Source organism: Xenopus laevis, chromosome 1S, assembly GCF_017654675.1.
Source record: "Xenopus laevis strain J_2021 chromosome 1S, Xenopus_laevis_v10.1, whole genome shotgun sequence".
In the NCBI taxonomy this organism is placed as follows: Eukaryota; Metazoa; Chordata; class Amphibia; order Anura; family Pipidae; genus Xenopus; species Xenopus laevis.
The window spans coordinates 199,999,939-200,018,644 of NC_054372.1; the positions used below are offsets into that span (position 1 = coordinate 199,999,939).

General features: G+C 40.5%; 1 protein-coding gene across 1 annotated transcript; it reads right to left on the minus strand.

Annotated features, from left to right (window-relative positions):
* Positions 1–15,744: 15,744 nt before the first annotated feature.
* Positions 15,745–18,395, minus strand: LOC121399550 (E3 ubiquitin/ISG15 ligase TRIM25-like). The gene has a single exon (XM_041580694.1). The coding sequence runs from the start codon at positions 17,759–17,761 to the stop codon at positions 16,187–16,189; it is 1,575 nt and encodes a 524-aa protein (XP_041436628.1). The 5' UTR covers positions 17,762–18,395; the 3' UTR covers positions 15,745–16,186.
* Between the last annotated feature and the right edge of the window lie 311 nt (positions 18,396–18,706).

An 18,706-nucleotide genomic window follows, 5' to 3' on the forward strand; every position in this document is an offset into this window, starting at 1 on the left:
GGCAGGTTGGGGTTGAGTGGTTCCTTCTGCTCTCCCTGCCCGTGACCTGACACTTCCGGCTTCTGGCTCCTCCATTTATAGATTCACTCTGCCCTGCCACGCCCCTTTCATGACATCACTGTAGGGTGGGTTGGGCATGGGTCTTTAAATGGAGGAGCTGAGCCTGGGTGGGCCGGGTGTGGGCCGGGTGTGGGTTGGGTGCAGGTTCAGAATATCTGGACTCACATCACATCACTACAATACATCTTTATGACTAACAATAACATGTACATCCCTCCAGTGTTCACAGTGCAAATGAGCAAATAAGTAAAAACAGATCCATTGTGCAAAAAGGTGGGAAACTCCAACATTTCAGAAAAACTCCTGTCTCATGGGATTTCTAGGCTGAAAAACAATCCAAGTAGTGCACAAGCCAATCAGTGATGTCACTTCCGTGATGTCATTTCCGTTATTTCACATCAGTTGTCATGATCAGCAGATCCCTAAAGCTCCTGTCAATCAAACTCCCAATGGGAAAAAGAAAATAATTAAGCACAAGCCACACACAAGCAGCCTGCAAATAATGTCATGTTGTTGTTTAGTGACTGCACATCCGCTTATAATATTCCCTCGGCATATCCATTATTTATAATTATTCTCTATCAGCTGTGCCAAGCTGCTGCCTGTACATGTAATTTTGGGGGAATTAGCAATGATAGGCAGGTTCAGCAGAGGATCAGGAGCAAATAAACAAGGACACCACATCTTCTTCAGGCAAACACAGGTTTATTTTCACACGGCTTTTCCCAACATCATCAGCATTTCACTTTCACACAATTATATTTTCCCCTGTTTGAGGTTCTCACCATACAGACTTCTCTCCATGGGGGATATTCACTAAGGTTCGAAGTGATGAACACTGGTGAAAATTCGCCAGCGTTAAGCAAGTTCGATACTTTGCCCATTTACTAATGGGTGCTGGCAAAAATACGCTCGCGAAGAAGATAGACTCTAGCGCAACTTCACACACTAACGCCAGGCGAATTTTCACCAGGGCTAAAGAGCGTTACTATGCAAATTTACTAAGAAGTTGATTTTATTGAACGTTACCTCTTACGCCAGAATTTTCGCTACAGCGACCTCACTACCTTTGGCTTCGCTGAGGAGATCTTCAGGAACCCCCACCCTCCTCCAGCACAAGGAGATATCGGGGACACTGAGGTGTAGTCTCACCTCTTTTATCAGTGTCGGACTGGGATGCCAGGGGCCCACCAGAATGCCTAAGACCTTGGGCCCACCAGAAAGCCTAAAACCGCGATCCCACTAGAAAACCTGAGACAGTGGACCTTTCCGAACTATTATTCCTCCTCTACTCACTCAACCCTTTTTATTCTCCTTGTCTTTTATATATATACTTACAATATTCTCCCATTATTAAGCATTTTTCCCCATAAAGAAATAGGGAATGACCATTAAATAGGCCAAATGTTCAGAAACAAAAGGGCCCAGTAACACCTAAGCCCACCTGTAGCTGTAGTTTTCCTGGTATCCCGGTGGGCCAGTCCGACACTGTCTATATATTTGCTGCTCACCTGTAGCCTAATCACTCAGCTGCCCAATCAGTGTTGGAGTGGGTCAAAGGGGGCTGCATCACTAGTGCAATGAGCTCAATAGGGCTTTCTGCAATAATGGAGCCAAATTTCCAGGTTAAAACTCTAAATTTAGCTCTTAAAGTTACAAATGACAGTCCCTCACTGCCGCCTGAAGCAGGAGTGGCCCTGCAACCACCTTTAACTGGTCAACTGCAAAACCTTAAATGGAGCATGAAATTGATGGCCCACCCTGCTAGACTCTGCTGGAACACTATACTATACTTTACCTGGAGGACACTGTTAACCACTGGTGAAAATACACATAATCATGGCCATTTTAAATAGGATTTAATTTATTAGTAAGTTAAGCCTTCAATCCTTTCCTGAAAGTCCTCCCCCTTTACAAAGACTTGCTACAAGCTGGTCGTCTTTATTAAAAATTGACATTATTTCTCCTCCTCATTTATTATCTTCCATCAACAATTTCAACAATAGTATCCAATGTGAGAGGCAATGAGCAGATCTGCTTCTCTCAACCTGCAGAAATACACAGTCTGACAACAGCCGGAGCCTTCAGCCTGTGTGCCCATTGCCTTTAGATAAACAGGTCTATTGGGGAATTGTGACTCACAGCTTAAAGGGATACTGTCATGGGAAAAAACATTTTTTTCAAAATGAATCAGTTAATAGTGCTGCTCCAGCAGAATTCTGCACTGAAATCCATTTCTCAAAAGAGCAAACAGATTTTTTTATATTCAATTTTGAAATCTGACATGGGGCTAGACATATTGTCAAATTCCCAGCTGCCCCAAGTCATGTGACTTGTGCTCTGATAAACTTCAATCACTTTTTACTACTGTACTGCAAGTTGGAGTGATATCACCCCCACTCCCTTTTCCTCCCCAGCAGCCAAACAAAAGAACAATGGGAAGGTAACCAGATAACAGCTCCCTAACACAAGATAACAGCTGCCTGGTAGATCTAAGAACAACACTCAATAGTAAAAACCCATGTCCCACTGAGACTCCTTCAGTTACATTGAGAAGGAAAAACAGCAGCCTGCCAGAAAGCATTTCTCTCGCAGGGGCAAATTCACTAAGATTCATAGTTGCGCCAGGCGTAACTTCGCCGCACTTCGCCAGGCGTAGTTTCGCCAGCGCTCCGCAAATTCACTAAAATCCGAAGTTGCGCACAGGGGTAGCGTAAGGTTGCGAAGTTGCGCTAGCGTTGATTCGCTAAGCGAAGTGAAGTTACCCTAGCGATGGTTAATTTGCATACGGCGCCAAATTCAAATTTCAGTGGAGGAATACGTAGAATTACTACAAATGCCTGGGAAACCTTTAAAACATTAAATAAATTTTTTTTTGCCCTACACATGTGCCCACTGTATACTTAAGTTGCCATGAGTTAGGAAATGTAGGGGGGAAGGAGGGGAGCCCCAAAAAATTTTTCGATCTTTTTCAGCCTATCACCCATAATATAGAAAAAACGCCAGCGTTTTTTGGGACTTAGAAAAAATTTGAACTTTTTTTGAAGCAATCCCTATCTACGCTATTGCACTTCGCATGGTCTGAGGTGGTGAAGGAAGTCTAGCATAAAAGGTAGCGTTCAGTACACTACGCGCGTTAGTGAATTTGCGTAGTTACATCCGTAGCGAAAATTCGCCTGGCGTAAGTGTGCGAAGTAACACTAGCGAATTGACGCTAGCGTTCGGCACTTAGTGAATTTGCCCCCTAAAGTGCAGGCACAAGTCACATGACCAGGGGCAGCTGGGAAATTGACAAAATGTCTAGCCCCATGTCAGATTTCAAAATTGAATATAAAAAAATCTGTTTGCTCTTTTGAGAAATGGATTTCAGTGCAAAATTCTGCTGGAGCAGCACTATTAACTGATGTGTTTTGAAAAAAACATGTTTTCCGATGACAGGATCCCTTTTAACTGGGAATTTCACATTCATTAATGAAGAACAGCCCTAAAAGTCCCAGAAATGTGCTCATAGTTTCTATAACTTGCTGAATTTTATAACATGGATTTGGTAATTTAAGGGGTGTGGACAAACAATGGACATGGTCAAACATGTTTGCTGCACTGCTGTTGTGAGGTTACATTAGATCAATGTATTTCAGGTCATTAAGACACTACTCTGGGTTTTTCACTAAATAGCAGCTAGCATATACCAGACTCACTTTAAATTTCAAAATCAGAATTTAAACTCTTAAAGTTATCAGAAGCTGCTTATTGCCACCCCTAGTAGCTTGTGGGCTGCTGATCCCTGATGTGAATTTCTCAACTCACTTCATAACAGCAGCACCACTGTTGCACCCACACTGCTTATATCTGTGGAAGATTCTCCTCTTATGACTCATGATTTTTAACATAAACCAATTAGATAAACCTTCAGAACTTTGTGTTTCCAGTGCCCCATAAGCTCTGCATAGACCCCTGCTACATCCAACTGCTATGAGCTGCAGATGTGAGTGAAGGATTTACTGTTATACCAGAGAGGACCACGTGTTGGGCATAGTCATCATGTAGCTGAGAGACATTGTAGATAAGGGCAACTACTCCTGCTGGTGCTCCCTGGGCCACCACATCCACAAGGATAACACAGGCCTCACCTTATTCTGGATCCTCTCTCAGAGAACCAGTAATAAAGTGTCTTGGGTTGGGAATTTGTCAAGGTAAAGTCGAACATCCCTTGCCACCACATAGTGGGGTACCCTGTGCCAATTCTAGCAGCTGTTAGACCTGTTGGCAATGCCCAGTGAGAGCAAAGAAATACATGGCGGGAATCTCACTGCTGCAGTGAGTCACACTTACCCTTTGTGTCATTATTGATATGGGAATCTTATCTGTGTCTCTCTGGTTATGGAGCTCTGAAATTCTGTTTATTAAAGACACTCCTTATATTTATGTGACTGTTACAGAACCTTTAATCCCTGTGCTGACGAGAGACTTGTGATGGCACACATCAAGAGCACCCTCCCCCACTCACTGGACCAACTACAATTTGCATATCGGCCAAACATGTCAACTAAGGATGCCATATCTTCTGTACTCCACCTCTCACTAACTCATCTGGACAAGAAAGACAGTTATGTGAGAATGCTGTTTATAGACTTTAGCTCAGCATTCAATACCATCATCCCTCAAAAGCTGAGTGGGAAACTAAGAGAGCTGGGATTGAGCACCTCTTTGTGCAATTGGATCTTGGACTTTCTGTCAGAGAGGCCTCAGTCTGTTCGTATTGGAGACAACGTTTCCAGCACCATCAGATTAAGCACAGGAGCTCCTCAAGGATGTGTCCTCAGCCCGTTGTTGTACACATTGCTGACACATGACGGCACAACTAGACACAGCTCAAACCACATCATCAAGTTCGCCGATGACACAACTGTGGTGGGGCTCATCAACCACAACGACGAGTCGGGGTACAGAGATGAGGTTCAGCAGCTGGAGGTCTGGTGCAGTGAGAACAACCTGTCACTGAATGTGGATAAAATGAAAGAGATAATCATCGACTTCAGAAAAACTCTCCCTGCTCACACACAACTCAACATCAACGGCTCCACAGTAGAGACAGTAAAGAACACCAAATTCCTGGGAGTGAACATCTCTGATGACCTCACCTGGACCACTAACACCGCCTCCATCACCAAAAAGGCTCAGCAACGTCTTCACTTCCTAAGACGACTGAAATGGGACAGCCTTCCGCCTCCCACCCTCACAGTGTTCTACAGGGGCACCATAGAGAGCGTCCTAACGAGCTGCATCTCCATCTGGTACAGAAGTGTCAGCTCTGCTGACCGGAAAAGTCTACAGGGGACTGTCAGAGCAGCTGGCAACAATATTGGAGCGGCTCTTCCATCACTGCAGGACATGTCCCACAAGTGCTGTGTAAGAAAGGCCTCCTGCACTGGACTCCACACACCCCTCACACGGACTGTTCATGCTGCTCCCATGCGGCAGACGCTTTCGCAGTATTAAAGGCCGAACAACCAGGCAAAAGCTTTTTCCACAAGTGATCAGACTCCTCAACTCACTGCCTGTCCTCCCACTACATTCCAGACTCACCTGAACTGTGAACTTAACTTTGTCAACTGTTCATTTATTTGCACAATTCTAAAGGTTTACACATATATATATCCAATTTCTGCCAATATATTGCACATTACATGTTTACATATTTATTGTGTATTTTTAAGTGCCTTTTTGTGATATGTACTAGCTGGAGCCACGTTGTCTCGTCTCACTGTGTATTCGTATACTGCTGAGATGACAATAAAGTTTACTTTGACTTTGCACAAGGCCTAATCTCACAAGTCTCCCTCCTCCACCTTAAGTCTGTCCTGAGCCGACAGTACAACCCATGTTACATGTGGGCAGTGGATAGATCTCCATAGTCCGACCTTATTACTGCCTTACTCACCTGTGGCCATTATGTCTCCTTAACAGCGAGTGGGATGCACCTGTATTATTTATTAGACAGAATATAGGGTATACATTGTATTTTAGAGATTTCTAATCATCGTTATGTGCCATTGTCACTAACTTAATCACTTAGTTTGCTTCTTGATGTCTGTACTGATCAGAAGTGAGCGAGGGGGGGCTAATTAAACAGAATCTTGGCTAGAGCAGAAGAGCTGACACTCTCTTTGTAAGGAAACTGCCCAAGTCCTTTATCCTATGAAAGAAATAAAATAATCTCCATTTCCCTGTAAAGCTGGCCATACATGGACCAAACCAGTCCCTCCAGTTGGCAGTTGTGTGGGGCCTACCAATGGGCCTGTCCAAATATCACTGGCCAAAAATCAACTCCATATCAACTGGGCAGGTTTGAGAATCCTGTTGGATAAGGAGCACATCACTAAGTTTACTAGTTCCTCATCCCACAGACCTCATTGTATGATCTGATTGTTGGTCTCAGCAAATACCTGACCAAATCAAGTCCTTATCCTCACCAAGTGATCAGATCTGGTAGTGTATGGCCAGTTGTAGTCACATGATCACTGATTGGTTCTTCTGTTGGGAAAATGACCAGCAGGTGGCGCTGTTGTAACAAAATTCATTCATATTAACAGTACATGTATCTCTTAATATCTTGGAATAAAAACAAAATAAATAATGAATGTAAATGACAGAAGTGCTTAGAATAGACCCCTCATCAGTTTTACATTCACTTATTTTATAGATTTACTTATCCTTAACATTAACCACATTTTTTCTACGATATATTTGTGACAACTATCTACATAGATAAAATGTCCAATTTGTTCAGACCCAAACCATTACCAGCTATGCTGGAAGAAATATGTAATTATAACCCCTCAAGTGCTACAGGTCTCGGGAAATATCATATGATGTGGGTCAATTGAGGTAAAAAGAAAATCACCCCCTTTTCTCTGCCAGGAAATGTTAGTAAATGTTAGCATGGATTCTCAAGATAGTTTAGATACAAATATAGATCAGCGCCACTGGCTATGGAAAAAAAACCAAATAACAGATATTGTTAATATTCAGTGCAGTCACCACAGTGTTGCAGTGTGTGTGTCTTGAACCATAGAAAGTCTATGCACAGATTTTTCATGTGTGTTCTAAAGTGCTATAGTGATTTCTACAAAGTGCTGTCTCCAAAATACAATTATAATTAAGTCAAATAAGGTGCTTGTAGTACTTGCTTCAAAAGGTAAAATCAATTAAAATAAGGTGCAATGATGTTTTCTTCAATCAGTAAAAATCAGTAAAACTTCTCCACTCTCTGCTGGGATTGGCAACTTACAAGATTCCTGATTTCAAAACATAATATTAATATCAACTCCAGGGTATTCCTTGTTATGTAAAGACATTAAAAAGCAGGGACAGCGACCATAGTGTAATTTGACTTTATTTTTTAAAAGGTTTTAAAAGTTATTGCACTTACATAAGTCCCACTTCTGAGCAAACTTGTAAAAAATAGTGGGAGCACTTACCAGGTACTAGGATTCACCTGTGCATGTCACAAAACCGAAGATCCCAACGGCTGCTTCCAAAGAAAGAGTGAGTTTGTAGGTGCAGCACCAAGGAATCCAGGAGGTAGAAAAATTAAAAATATAAACCTTTATTCAAGCATTTTAAAATGGTAGTAGAAAAAAAGCATGCCCCATACTAAAAAATGGGCTGTTCACTCAACGCGTTTCATGGCTCTCGCCACTTCCTCAGGAGCTCAGCTTCTGAGCGCATATCAAACAATCCAGTCTTATAGTGCAGATCATGGAGGTGAATCTTTACAATACAAAGAGATGAGTTCTGCCGGCGTCTCCCTCTCCCGTATGTTCCACCTGTACATTCACTCACTGCTGAGACCGGACGTGATGTCACACCTGACGCGTTTCACTAAAGTCAGTTTCTTCTCTGATCAAGTACAAGATACCGTTTTATTAATATAATAATATTTTTCAAAATTTTGATTATTTTATTATAACGGAGTCTATGGGAGACGGCCTTTCTGTTATTTATAGCTTTCTGGATAACAAGTTTCTGGATAACAGATTGCATACTGTAAACCCGGAACACCAAAGGCTGATCAATTTTTTTACAGGTCATGGAAAGCTGATGTGACTTTTTTTTTAAACTTTTAATTTACCATTTGACAATCTGTTAATAAAGCAGATTAATCATTAGAAACACTGATTATAAGGAAAACATTTACAGGATATTCATTGTGTTTTACTTATGAACATTATAAACATGGCATTATAAACATTACCTGCGCATAATATGAAAACCCCACACCAACTGCAAATATAATCATATTAGACGTTACTTGTCACAACAAGGAAAAGGCATGAAAGTCTCTATAACTTCTGATAGCTTTACAGTAACTGACACATTTCAATATATTGTATATTACAGAAAAAGTTCATTTCATTTTTACATTAAAGACTGGATATCCCCCCTAGGCCCAAAGGATCTAACTCCCCCCAAAACCTGTAACATTGCCAGTCTATAACAGCAGATAAACTAGGCACCTTTTGTAAAAAAATATCACCCTTATTATAATTGAATCTATTTATCTTTGTTTCCTAATTACAGCAGGTTTGTATACAAGTCAAGCTCTTAATATACAAGCTAGGTGGTAACCTCAACTGGGTCAGTCTGATATCTGTGGCCCCATGTCCAGCCTTCGTCCATCCCAAAATAATCAGGCAACATACTGAAAACATGACAATCTGGCACCATCTAGAGACAGGACTGACTGCCCAACATTAACATGGCGCCCACATGTCCTTTTTCCTAATTTTGCTAATGGCAACTCTGGAAATGGGTTTAAAGGGGTGGTTCACCTTTAGGTAGCTTTTAGTATGTTATAGAATTGCCAATTCGAAGCAACTTTTGATTGGTTTTCATTATTTATTTTTTCCAGTTTTATAGTTATTCACCTTTTTTCTGACTCTTTGCAGCTTTTAAATGGGCGTTGATGCTATTTTTAGTAGTACCATTTTGACCTCGTGTAAGACAAAACTCAGTAAAGGAAAACCCTTAGTAATAGTCAGGCAATTTATTCATACATAATTCAACATAACAGTATTTCTGGGTAAGCTGTTGGAGTAACACACAGAATGTCAGCCAAGGACTTACCAAAGACCCACCTCTTGGTCCAGGCATTATATAGCTTTCAGAAGGCATTTACAGTAATTGTGACAAGGGTTTCACGGAAATACCATACATAGTCTGTCTCCTCCTTGTACAATTAATGTCTAAATGATTTACTTAGTCTTACATGTTATCAAAGGAATGTTGTAACATACTGTGTCTAGCTCCAACGGTCCACAGCCTCGCAATCAGCTATCGGCTAACCAAGGCCATTGTGGTATTTCCAGTAATTTGAGCAGCACTTCAGCAGTAAGGGGCCTCACCAGACAGACTGGCGTTATACTGACACTCTGGAATTTAAGTAACAGAGTGATGATCTTTTGTTTGTATGGCCTAGTATAAGCTATATGAGTGACCATTGTCCACAGTAGACCATTAGCCCTTATAGTCCATCCTGCCTTGGGCCCTATAGCGTTATGGCGTCATAGAGGGCGGGGGTGACAAATATCAACCCTCTGATACTAGCCATTCGTCCGTCTTAGGAATTAGACCGTTCCAGATATTTTTATAATTACATTACCTCTCTTGAAACATTTAAATATGTTTCACATTAGTAATTACAGGCACAGTAAGAGTGCTGAGAGGACCCCCAGGAACAAGGGAGGTCTATTATAAATGGGACAGTGGTGTGCACTACTGTGAGTTACAGTTCAACTGTCGTGGCAGCACCAATACAGAAGTGCAGCTGAAAAGCTGAAATGAATGAAAACAAGGAAAACAGGGAGCTAGAGGGCTAGAGGTATTTCCTGTTTTTGAGGAACTAACGTGACTAGGAACCGCTGGAACCGCACAATGAAGCAAGAGCTGTCTGAATATAACATGTAGCCTAAGATTTAAGCAAATATATGATTATAGTGAAGTTAGGTTTCAAAATAAAGCAAAATAAAGCATTACAGAGAGATAATAAAAGGAAATCATTGCATAGAGATAATGAGACATAGTAATAATCATCCTGAGTAAAATAAAAATGTAAAAAATTGAAAATGAAAATTAGTAAAAATGAAAAATACTAAAATGAAGCTAAAAATGAAAAATACTGAAATGAGGCTAAAAATGCTAAATTCAAACTTTTTTTTCTGTTCTCTATTATCTAATTTAACCCTTCTGCTATCAACTTTTCTTGTTCCTCTCTTTGCTTTCTAGCTTCCTTTGATTCTCAGGCACTTTCCTGACTTTCTAGGGCACATACTTGACCATTTACCTCTTTTGCTGCCTCTGTCTTTCTCTTAGCTATTACGGGAAAACAACTCATCATAGAGTGGGGAGGCTGACGGCTCTATGTATGCCTTATGAGTTAATCTGTGTGTTTTTAGTCAGACGCACTTCTGCAGCATCCCCCGTCGCCCCCCTTTTCTCTACTTTGTATTGTACGGGCAGGGTAGAGCTTAGCTGTGGGGCTGGGGACAGCCTGCTTGTCTGTATCTGAGATATAACTTTCAGAGAACTTATCTCTGAGCTGTTTGTCTTTTTTTTTTTTTTTCAAACCTCCCCCATAAGGCTGCAAAAAGTTTTATCTTATAGATGTAAATCAAATGTGAGCAGAAGTTGGAAGGTACTTATAGCACAAATTCTAACAGAGAAATATAGACCAAGTATTAATGCTAGGATGACATGGATAGACTTAATGAAACTTCCAATGGAGTTGTTTAACCAGCTATAAAATTTTACCTAATCATTTGGAATAACTGAACTGTTCTATAAAAAGATTACACTTATTGTTGCAGCTCTAAAACTTTGACTATATGACATTCAGCAAACATTTCAGAAACAATATGAGTACAACCTTCTTTTTCCTATCAAAACACATACTAATCTAAAATCATACTATTTTGGTCAGCTACTCTATTTTTTTTTTTTTTATAGATTTTACATTATGGGCAGGACTAGTCTTGGAATCTCGACTCTATTCAGTTCTAACATTAGCACATGACAAAGTTCTATTATTATGGGGTTTATCATTTTGTTTATGTCAGTGCCGTTTACACACAACCAGCTACATAGAGAGCTGAGGACCTGGGGTAATAATACAATAATGAGTAATTACAGGAAACTTTCCTTCTAAAACCTTTTTAAACAGATACAATTTTACCTTTGTTGTTTTCATAACTAATCTAAAATTAAACATATAGAGAAAATGTTACATTATCACATTCCCATTGTTCTCATAAATTGCACACAATTGAACTATATCACATTCAATACTGCATGAATCTTAAACTTAAAATTAACCCGTTTCAATATCAGTCCATCAGTTCATTATAGGGGAAAGTCCAATTAGAGAGACATCATGGCGGTGGATAGACATATGAAGAAATATTCAACAGTCACTTGTATTCAGTCAATGCAGCAGTCTCTGTACAGTTCTTAAGAGTTCATAATCAGTCCATGGATTCGATATTAGGATAGGCAAAAATGTAAAGGCATCACAGATACGAATGGCAAACTTTGAAATGACTCTTTGTATGTATGTAGAGTTTATTTCAATGAGTGGTGTGATCAATGATAGATGTTCTATTTGGAATGGATTGGAATAATCTCAACAGCTACTGATGGAGTTTTGCTCAGATCACCAACCTGGAAACAAAGAGACAATGTGACAATATCTGGTGTTCTGGTAATACTGACTTATCTAGTGTACTAGCTAAAGAACTCTAATGAAACTACTGTATGAACTGTCAGTAATGAGAAGTGGTTGTACATTTATGATATGAGTGAAGGACGTTTGTTTTCTTGTGGTTAATTCATATGAAGAAAGTCCACAACACCTGATAGAATTGTTGCAGAGAATTGATAGGACAGCTGGGAGTAAATCCAACCAAATGCTGCCAGTAATTGTGTTGTTGGAAGTGGGATGGTACAAAGACACAATTCCACTTAATATCAGTGTAATTTGCAAATTTGTAACAGAATCGAAAATTGAATTGTTTAAACTATCAGATACAACCTGTACTGTTTCCTTCTTATAACAAAATAATATTGATTAATCATAACCAGGAAAAACATTTAACAAGTTCTCTCTTGTACCTTTATATATATTTATATATATATTTATATTTTTAGCCTAAATGAGAATGACATAGACCCATTTTAGTAGCATAATTTATTTCTACAAATTAAATAGTGAAATTACTGGTTATCAGACAAAATCAACAATAAATTTAAGTCACTTCTGCATTTTCTTACACTTGCAGACGTGTGATACAAGATACACAAGTGCAAAGATTACGGAAGAATTTTTTCTGTAGCAGCGGCACAAGCACATAAGCTGCATTTTATGAACTGAAACTTATTTAATCAGAAAAAATAGTAACAACAACATAACCCACAATATAATACTCCTCTCTTGTTGTACTGCAAATGCAGTACAATAATATGAAATAATAGATTCACATCTGTCTAGAGAATAATGAAAGGAATTTAACCTGTACCAATGAGTGAATCGGGTATAGATCCAAACTGCATCAAGTTTACCTTCATGTTGGTGAAAAAGATCCAGATGCAGGAGAGACAAAAAATACAGATGAGTATGAAACAGTAAAGTTAAAAATATTTGCTGTAGTTAAAAGTTCCTGAGCCAGCTGCCTGACAAAAAAGGAAGTTACAAAACAGTGAGAGAAGTTAAGCATCTGAAATATTGTGCAATGGAGGATTCTGGGAAGTGTAGTTTTTATGACAGTACCAGCAAATAGAATCCTTCTTGTTATTAATTGGACTATGAACTAGATTTCCTCTTAAAGGGTGCTGTAAATCTAATGCACCATTAAGTACTTCAGTGTGAAACAACTGACGGTGATTTATTTGGTCGTCAGGACATTTGTCTTCAGAAGATTCAGGGGAAGTACTACTGTGAATAAGCTTAAAACATTCTGAACCATTAGCTCAATAAGAATCTTCATTACTGGGGGCTGCACCGTCTGTGAAACAAAAAGTTCTGAGACTGTGTAACCCGGTGTCACTCTAAAATTGCCAATAGGCACATTCAAAATAGCATTTAATTGCTCCTGGGTATCTATATAAAGGACTGGATCCAAGTTTGATGAGCAAGAAGCAGAGAATAGGTGTAATGTCTCAGCTGAAGCATATGTGAGAAATATCACTTTCTATTGTTGGCAAAAGCCTGCTAGATCTAATGGCATGCAATTTGTATAGTAAAATACTTTCTCTTACACATATCCTTTATCTGTCACAGTAGAATTTCAAGTTGTGAGGGAAGAATACTATCGCCTTCTGGCCAGGAAAACGCAGTCTTGTCCCCTCCACTGTGACACTTAACAAAGGCTTTGAAACTTAAAATGTTTTGGGCACTCAACTAGCATATCTAGGAGGATTGTTAGATATTCTAAACTGATGGAACATGTTATTTTTTCTTTCAGATCACAAGTAAAACATAATACACTTAGAAAAGAGTTATCAATCTGACACATAAAGATAAAAAAGAGAAATAAGGTTTGTTTGAGACAAAAAACTTCAACAGAGAACATTTAAAGAGACAACACTAATATTTCTGTTAAAATAGAAAGACAAGTAGAGTGAATTAACCTTATTCACGAGTAACCCATTCACAAACAGAAATACACAAGAGAACTAATGTTACTATGAGAATAAGAACAAGGAAGACAATGTTAGGATAAAATAAGAATAGTGACATGATAGTCTAAGACAAAATGACAATATTTTAGTGACAGACACATAGAACAAATATTATAATACAAGAGGTACCTATGAAAACTTATAAACATTAACGAGAACCAAAAACAGTAAGGCAAACATATTCATTACAGACACATCAAAGTCATATAACCGTCAAGTCAAGTCAAGTCCTTTTCTTTCTAACAGACACACAAGTATTACATTCAAAATATGCTCTAACAGACCTGTAGGATGCAAAAAAGCTTAGCAGCGAGCTATTAACATTGGTTTATAAAACAAACAGGGCAACAAACAGACATATAAACTGGAGTCACCTGCAGGAAAAATGATGTTATACTTTTCTCTGTAATTTAGAACAGACTTACAATTGAGTGTAAAGGGAGAAAACAGGTTTGAAGTTGCAGATGGACAACACCTAAATGTTTGTAGGGCTCTCGTTTTTCATCTGACAATTCAAACGGACAGGAAAGTGATTCACACTTCACACTCTAAAGAATTTCCTTCAGAAAACCTAGTTTTCCGTATTTCTGGCCTGCTAGGTCGCCCCATAAACAGGAACCGCAGAAAAACTCCTAAACAACAAGCAGACTCTGAGATAGAGCCACAAATTCTCTCACACACCATCACACAGATGACAGTTACACTAAAGTTATTCATGCATTCAGCTAGGCAAACATTCAACATTCATGGATCCTTTTGCATACATCAAACAACATACATGTGTAATTTCTATTTCAAGATGTTTTAGACTACACTTCATGATAAGGAATAAGAGACGTACAAAATACAAAAACAGGAAGGAAACTGCGGATTCCTATCATGAATGGCAGATAATTTCAGCTGATTAACACAACAATTAACAAAACAATAGGCAAAAAGAAGTTAGAAAAAACATATATACCCCACCCAGGGGGGTACTTACGCGCGTGTATCAATCATCCGTTAAAGTAAAGCTCAACGGGGAAACCGTCCTGGAAAAGAAATATCCACGGGTACACTACCGACATCCGGGAGAAAAAAACTCCACGGGTACACTCCAGTGGCCACAGCCTGGAGCCCTCCATTGCCTGAAAAAATGACTGGAAAAAACTGGATCACAGTCGGCGGGTCACCATATGATGGTATTTTTAGTAGTCCCATTTTGACCTCGTGTAAGACAAAACTCAGTAAAGGAAAACCTTTAGTAATAGTCAGGCAATTTATTCTTACATAATTCAACATAACAGTATTTCTGGGTAAGCTGTTGGAGTGACACACAGAATGTCAGCCAAGGACTTACCAAAGACACACCTCTTGGTCCAGGCGTTATATAGCTTTCAGAAGGCTTTTACAATAATTATGACAAGGGTTTCACGGAAATACCATACATAGTCTGTCTCCTCCTTGTACAATTAATGTCTAAATGATTTACTTAGTCTTACATGTTATCAAAGGAATGTTGTAACATACTGTGCCTAGCTCCAACGGTCCACAGCCTCGCAATTAGCTATCGGCTAACCAAGGCCATTGTGGTATTTCCAGTAATTTGAGCAGCACTTCAGCAGTAAGGGGCATCACCAGACAGACTGGCGTTATACTGACACTCTGGAATTTAAGTAACAGAGTGATGATCTTTTGTTTGTATGGCCTAGTATAAGCTATATGAGTGACCATTGTCCACAGTAGACCATTAGCCCTTATAGTCCATCCTGCCTTGGGCCATATAGCGTTATGGCGTCATAGAGGGCGGGGGTGACAAATATCAACCCTCTGACACTAGCCATTCGTCCATCTTAGGAATTAGACCGTTCCAGATATTTTTATAATTACAGCGTCGCTGACCCCTTCAAAAAAAACAAATGCTCTGTGAGGCTACAAATGTATTGTTATTACTACTTTTTATTACTAATCTTTCTATTCAGGCCTCTCCTATTCATATTCCAGTCTCTTATTCAAATCAGTGCATGGTTGCTAGGGGAATTTGGGTCCTAACAACTGTAATGTCTGCATGTTTAGGTTACAGTGTACCTTTAAGGCAGAGAGGCAGGCTGGGTAGGAGGCAGGAACAGGAAGTAAGAGGAATATCATGAGAGAGAAAGCAGAGGAAGGAATGAGAAGTGTACAATGAATAAAACTGAATCTCCACTGCAAACTGGATGTGTAATCTTTGCATTAAGTCCACACTGAATGATGCAGATATAACAACAACCAGATTGCTTAAAATGCAAATTGAAGAGCTGCTGAATAAAAAGCTAAATAATTCAAAAACCACAAATAATAAAAAATGAAAACCAATTGCAAATTGTATCACTCGCTACATCATACTAAATATTATCTAACATTATCATTATCCCTAACTAATGATTCTCACCCAGGTATCATCCCCCCATACCCAGAATGCAGCATGAAGGGGCTTAGTGAATGTGACAGTGAAGGTGTGTAAGTGTCTGATTGGCTCACTCAGCTCATAAAAGGACAGACGTCCGGCCTCATAGTCCAATGAGATCCTGATTCTCCTGCAGGAAGGGACGTGGGGTAACTTTGTGCCTTTACTGTCATGTATCACTATATATTTATTATTCCATCTGCACAAACACCAGGACTTGTTATTAAACCCAATAAAGGACTGATCCCCTCTCCTCTCTATACTGGGATAGGCCACCCCTACCCTCCAGTCCCCTGATTCACTGACCTCCACTTCCCAGTAATGTCGCCCTGAGGGGAAACTCCTGCTGCTTAAAGTCTGAGCATAATCCTGAAATCTCTCTGGGGTTTGTGGGTGACACTGGTCTGTGAGTGAGTAGGAAGCAGATTTCTTGTCCCCTGATACAGATACAAGATTCCCAGCCGTGTTTATATCCAGTAACAGGTCTGTAGCCTCCTGCCCATAGATCCCTCCCTTTACCCCAGTCACAATGGCAGCTAAGCCTGTGAGTAATGTCTCTGAGATCAGATCCACATCCAGATCCCCTACAGCAGGGACCTTTATATCATGTCTCTGTCTGCCCCCCTCATTATCTGCAGCTCCATGTGATTCCCGTTCCTGTAGGACAGTGAGTGGATCTGCCATGTTGCACAGCTCCTCAATGTGACGGATCTTCCTGGACAGCTCGTCCTTCTTTATTTCCAGCTGCTCCATCAGATCAGTGAGTGTGAGTGAGAGCTTCTCTTTCTGGCTGGAGATGTCACTCAGGAGTCGCTTCTCTAGGGCTTCCAGCTGTTCCCTGATGTCTCTAAACAGGGCAGTGACTCTCTCTGTCTCACCGGCTGCTTTTTCTGCCACTTTTCTCCTGCGCTCCTGCAGTCTCTGGGCTCCTCTCTCAGTCTCCTCTCTCTCTGGACTCAGTTTCTCCAGAAATTTCCTCACTTTCTCTTTCTTCTTCTCAGAGGCCTCACTCAGCAGCTCCACCCTGTGGCCCCTGTGCTCTCCGGCCAGACAGCAGGACACACAGACACAGACAGACTCCTCACAGCAGTAATACTCCAGAACCTTGTGATGTACAGAACATTTTCTCCCCATAAAGGAGTCGGTGGGTTGGGTCAGTACATGTTCTGCTGACTTGCTGTGCCCCCTCAGGTGGGTATCACACAGAGAAGCCTCACACAGGAGACAGGATTTAGCAGCAGGTACAGGAGAGAGGACACAGTAGGTGCAGAAGATCCCAGTCTCCCCCGGCTCTGTCTCAGTTGGACGGAATTTCTCCACCAGGTCACGCAGCTTCCAGTCTGTTGTCAGTTCAGGTCTCCTACTAAATCTCTTTCTACATTCAGGGCAGGAAGGATTTTCCTTTATGCTCTTCTGCCAATTCCATGTTGTCCCAATACAGCCCTGGCAGAAGTTATGGCCACACGGCAGGGATACAGGATCAGTATAAATGCTCAGGCAGATGGAGCAGCTCAGCTCGTCTCTCAGATCAGCAGCCGCCATCACTGAAATCAGGAACAAGAAACAAAACTGAACTTTACTCTCTCTCTATAACCAGTGGGACTTGTTTATCTCCTGATGTCACACAGGGTGCGGTGAGTTTCCTGCTTGGACTTTAGATTTATGTTAATCTTTTAACTGTCATTTATCTTTATTTCTATTCCTGTAAATGTGGCCATACATGGTAAGATCACCAAATTAGTGAATCTGGACCTGCATTATAGGCCAAAATGACTGAACCCATCAACTTGCCGATGCCCTTCTCATCTGATGGGATTTTTAAACCTGAAAGATTCCAGTGTAGCCAAAATCTGTTACTGCAAGAAATCAAGCACTGATTTTCTTCCTTGTGGTGGTACAGGAGTCCTGTGCTTCTGCTAGAGGGGACGGCATCCTTAATTTTGTACTCAGGAATCCCAGGCAGCTCCCTTACAATACTCCTAAATTTCTCAGTAACACTTTGTCATCTGGTAACAACTCTTTGTACTTGACTTTAAGATCAAACCTTCGTTTATTGATTGCTAACATTATCTTCAGCTATGTGGTTTGCAATAGTCAAGCTTTCTTTGAAGCAGGAACCCAGAGCCGGGCCAAGGTAGTTTGGCACCCTAGGCAAGGGTTTCAATTTGCGCATCTCCCTATATTAGTATTTCCCACCTTACCATTATGGGTTTTTAATATAAGAAACATTATTGAATGAAACTTTTAAACTATAATCCCACCTGTACCTGTGCCAGCCCAGCAGCCATTAGCCATCAACATTGCCCCAATGCAGCAGGCCCAAGCCCCCCCCTATCTGTACCTGTGACACACTGCCAGCAGCCAGCAATGAACCCAGGCCATATTTACTAATACTGTACTGCAGGCCCAAAGCTCCCCATCTGTACCTGTGCCAGCAGCCATCATGGTCCCCGAGGCAGCCCCCCATCTGTACCAGCAGCCATCATG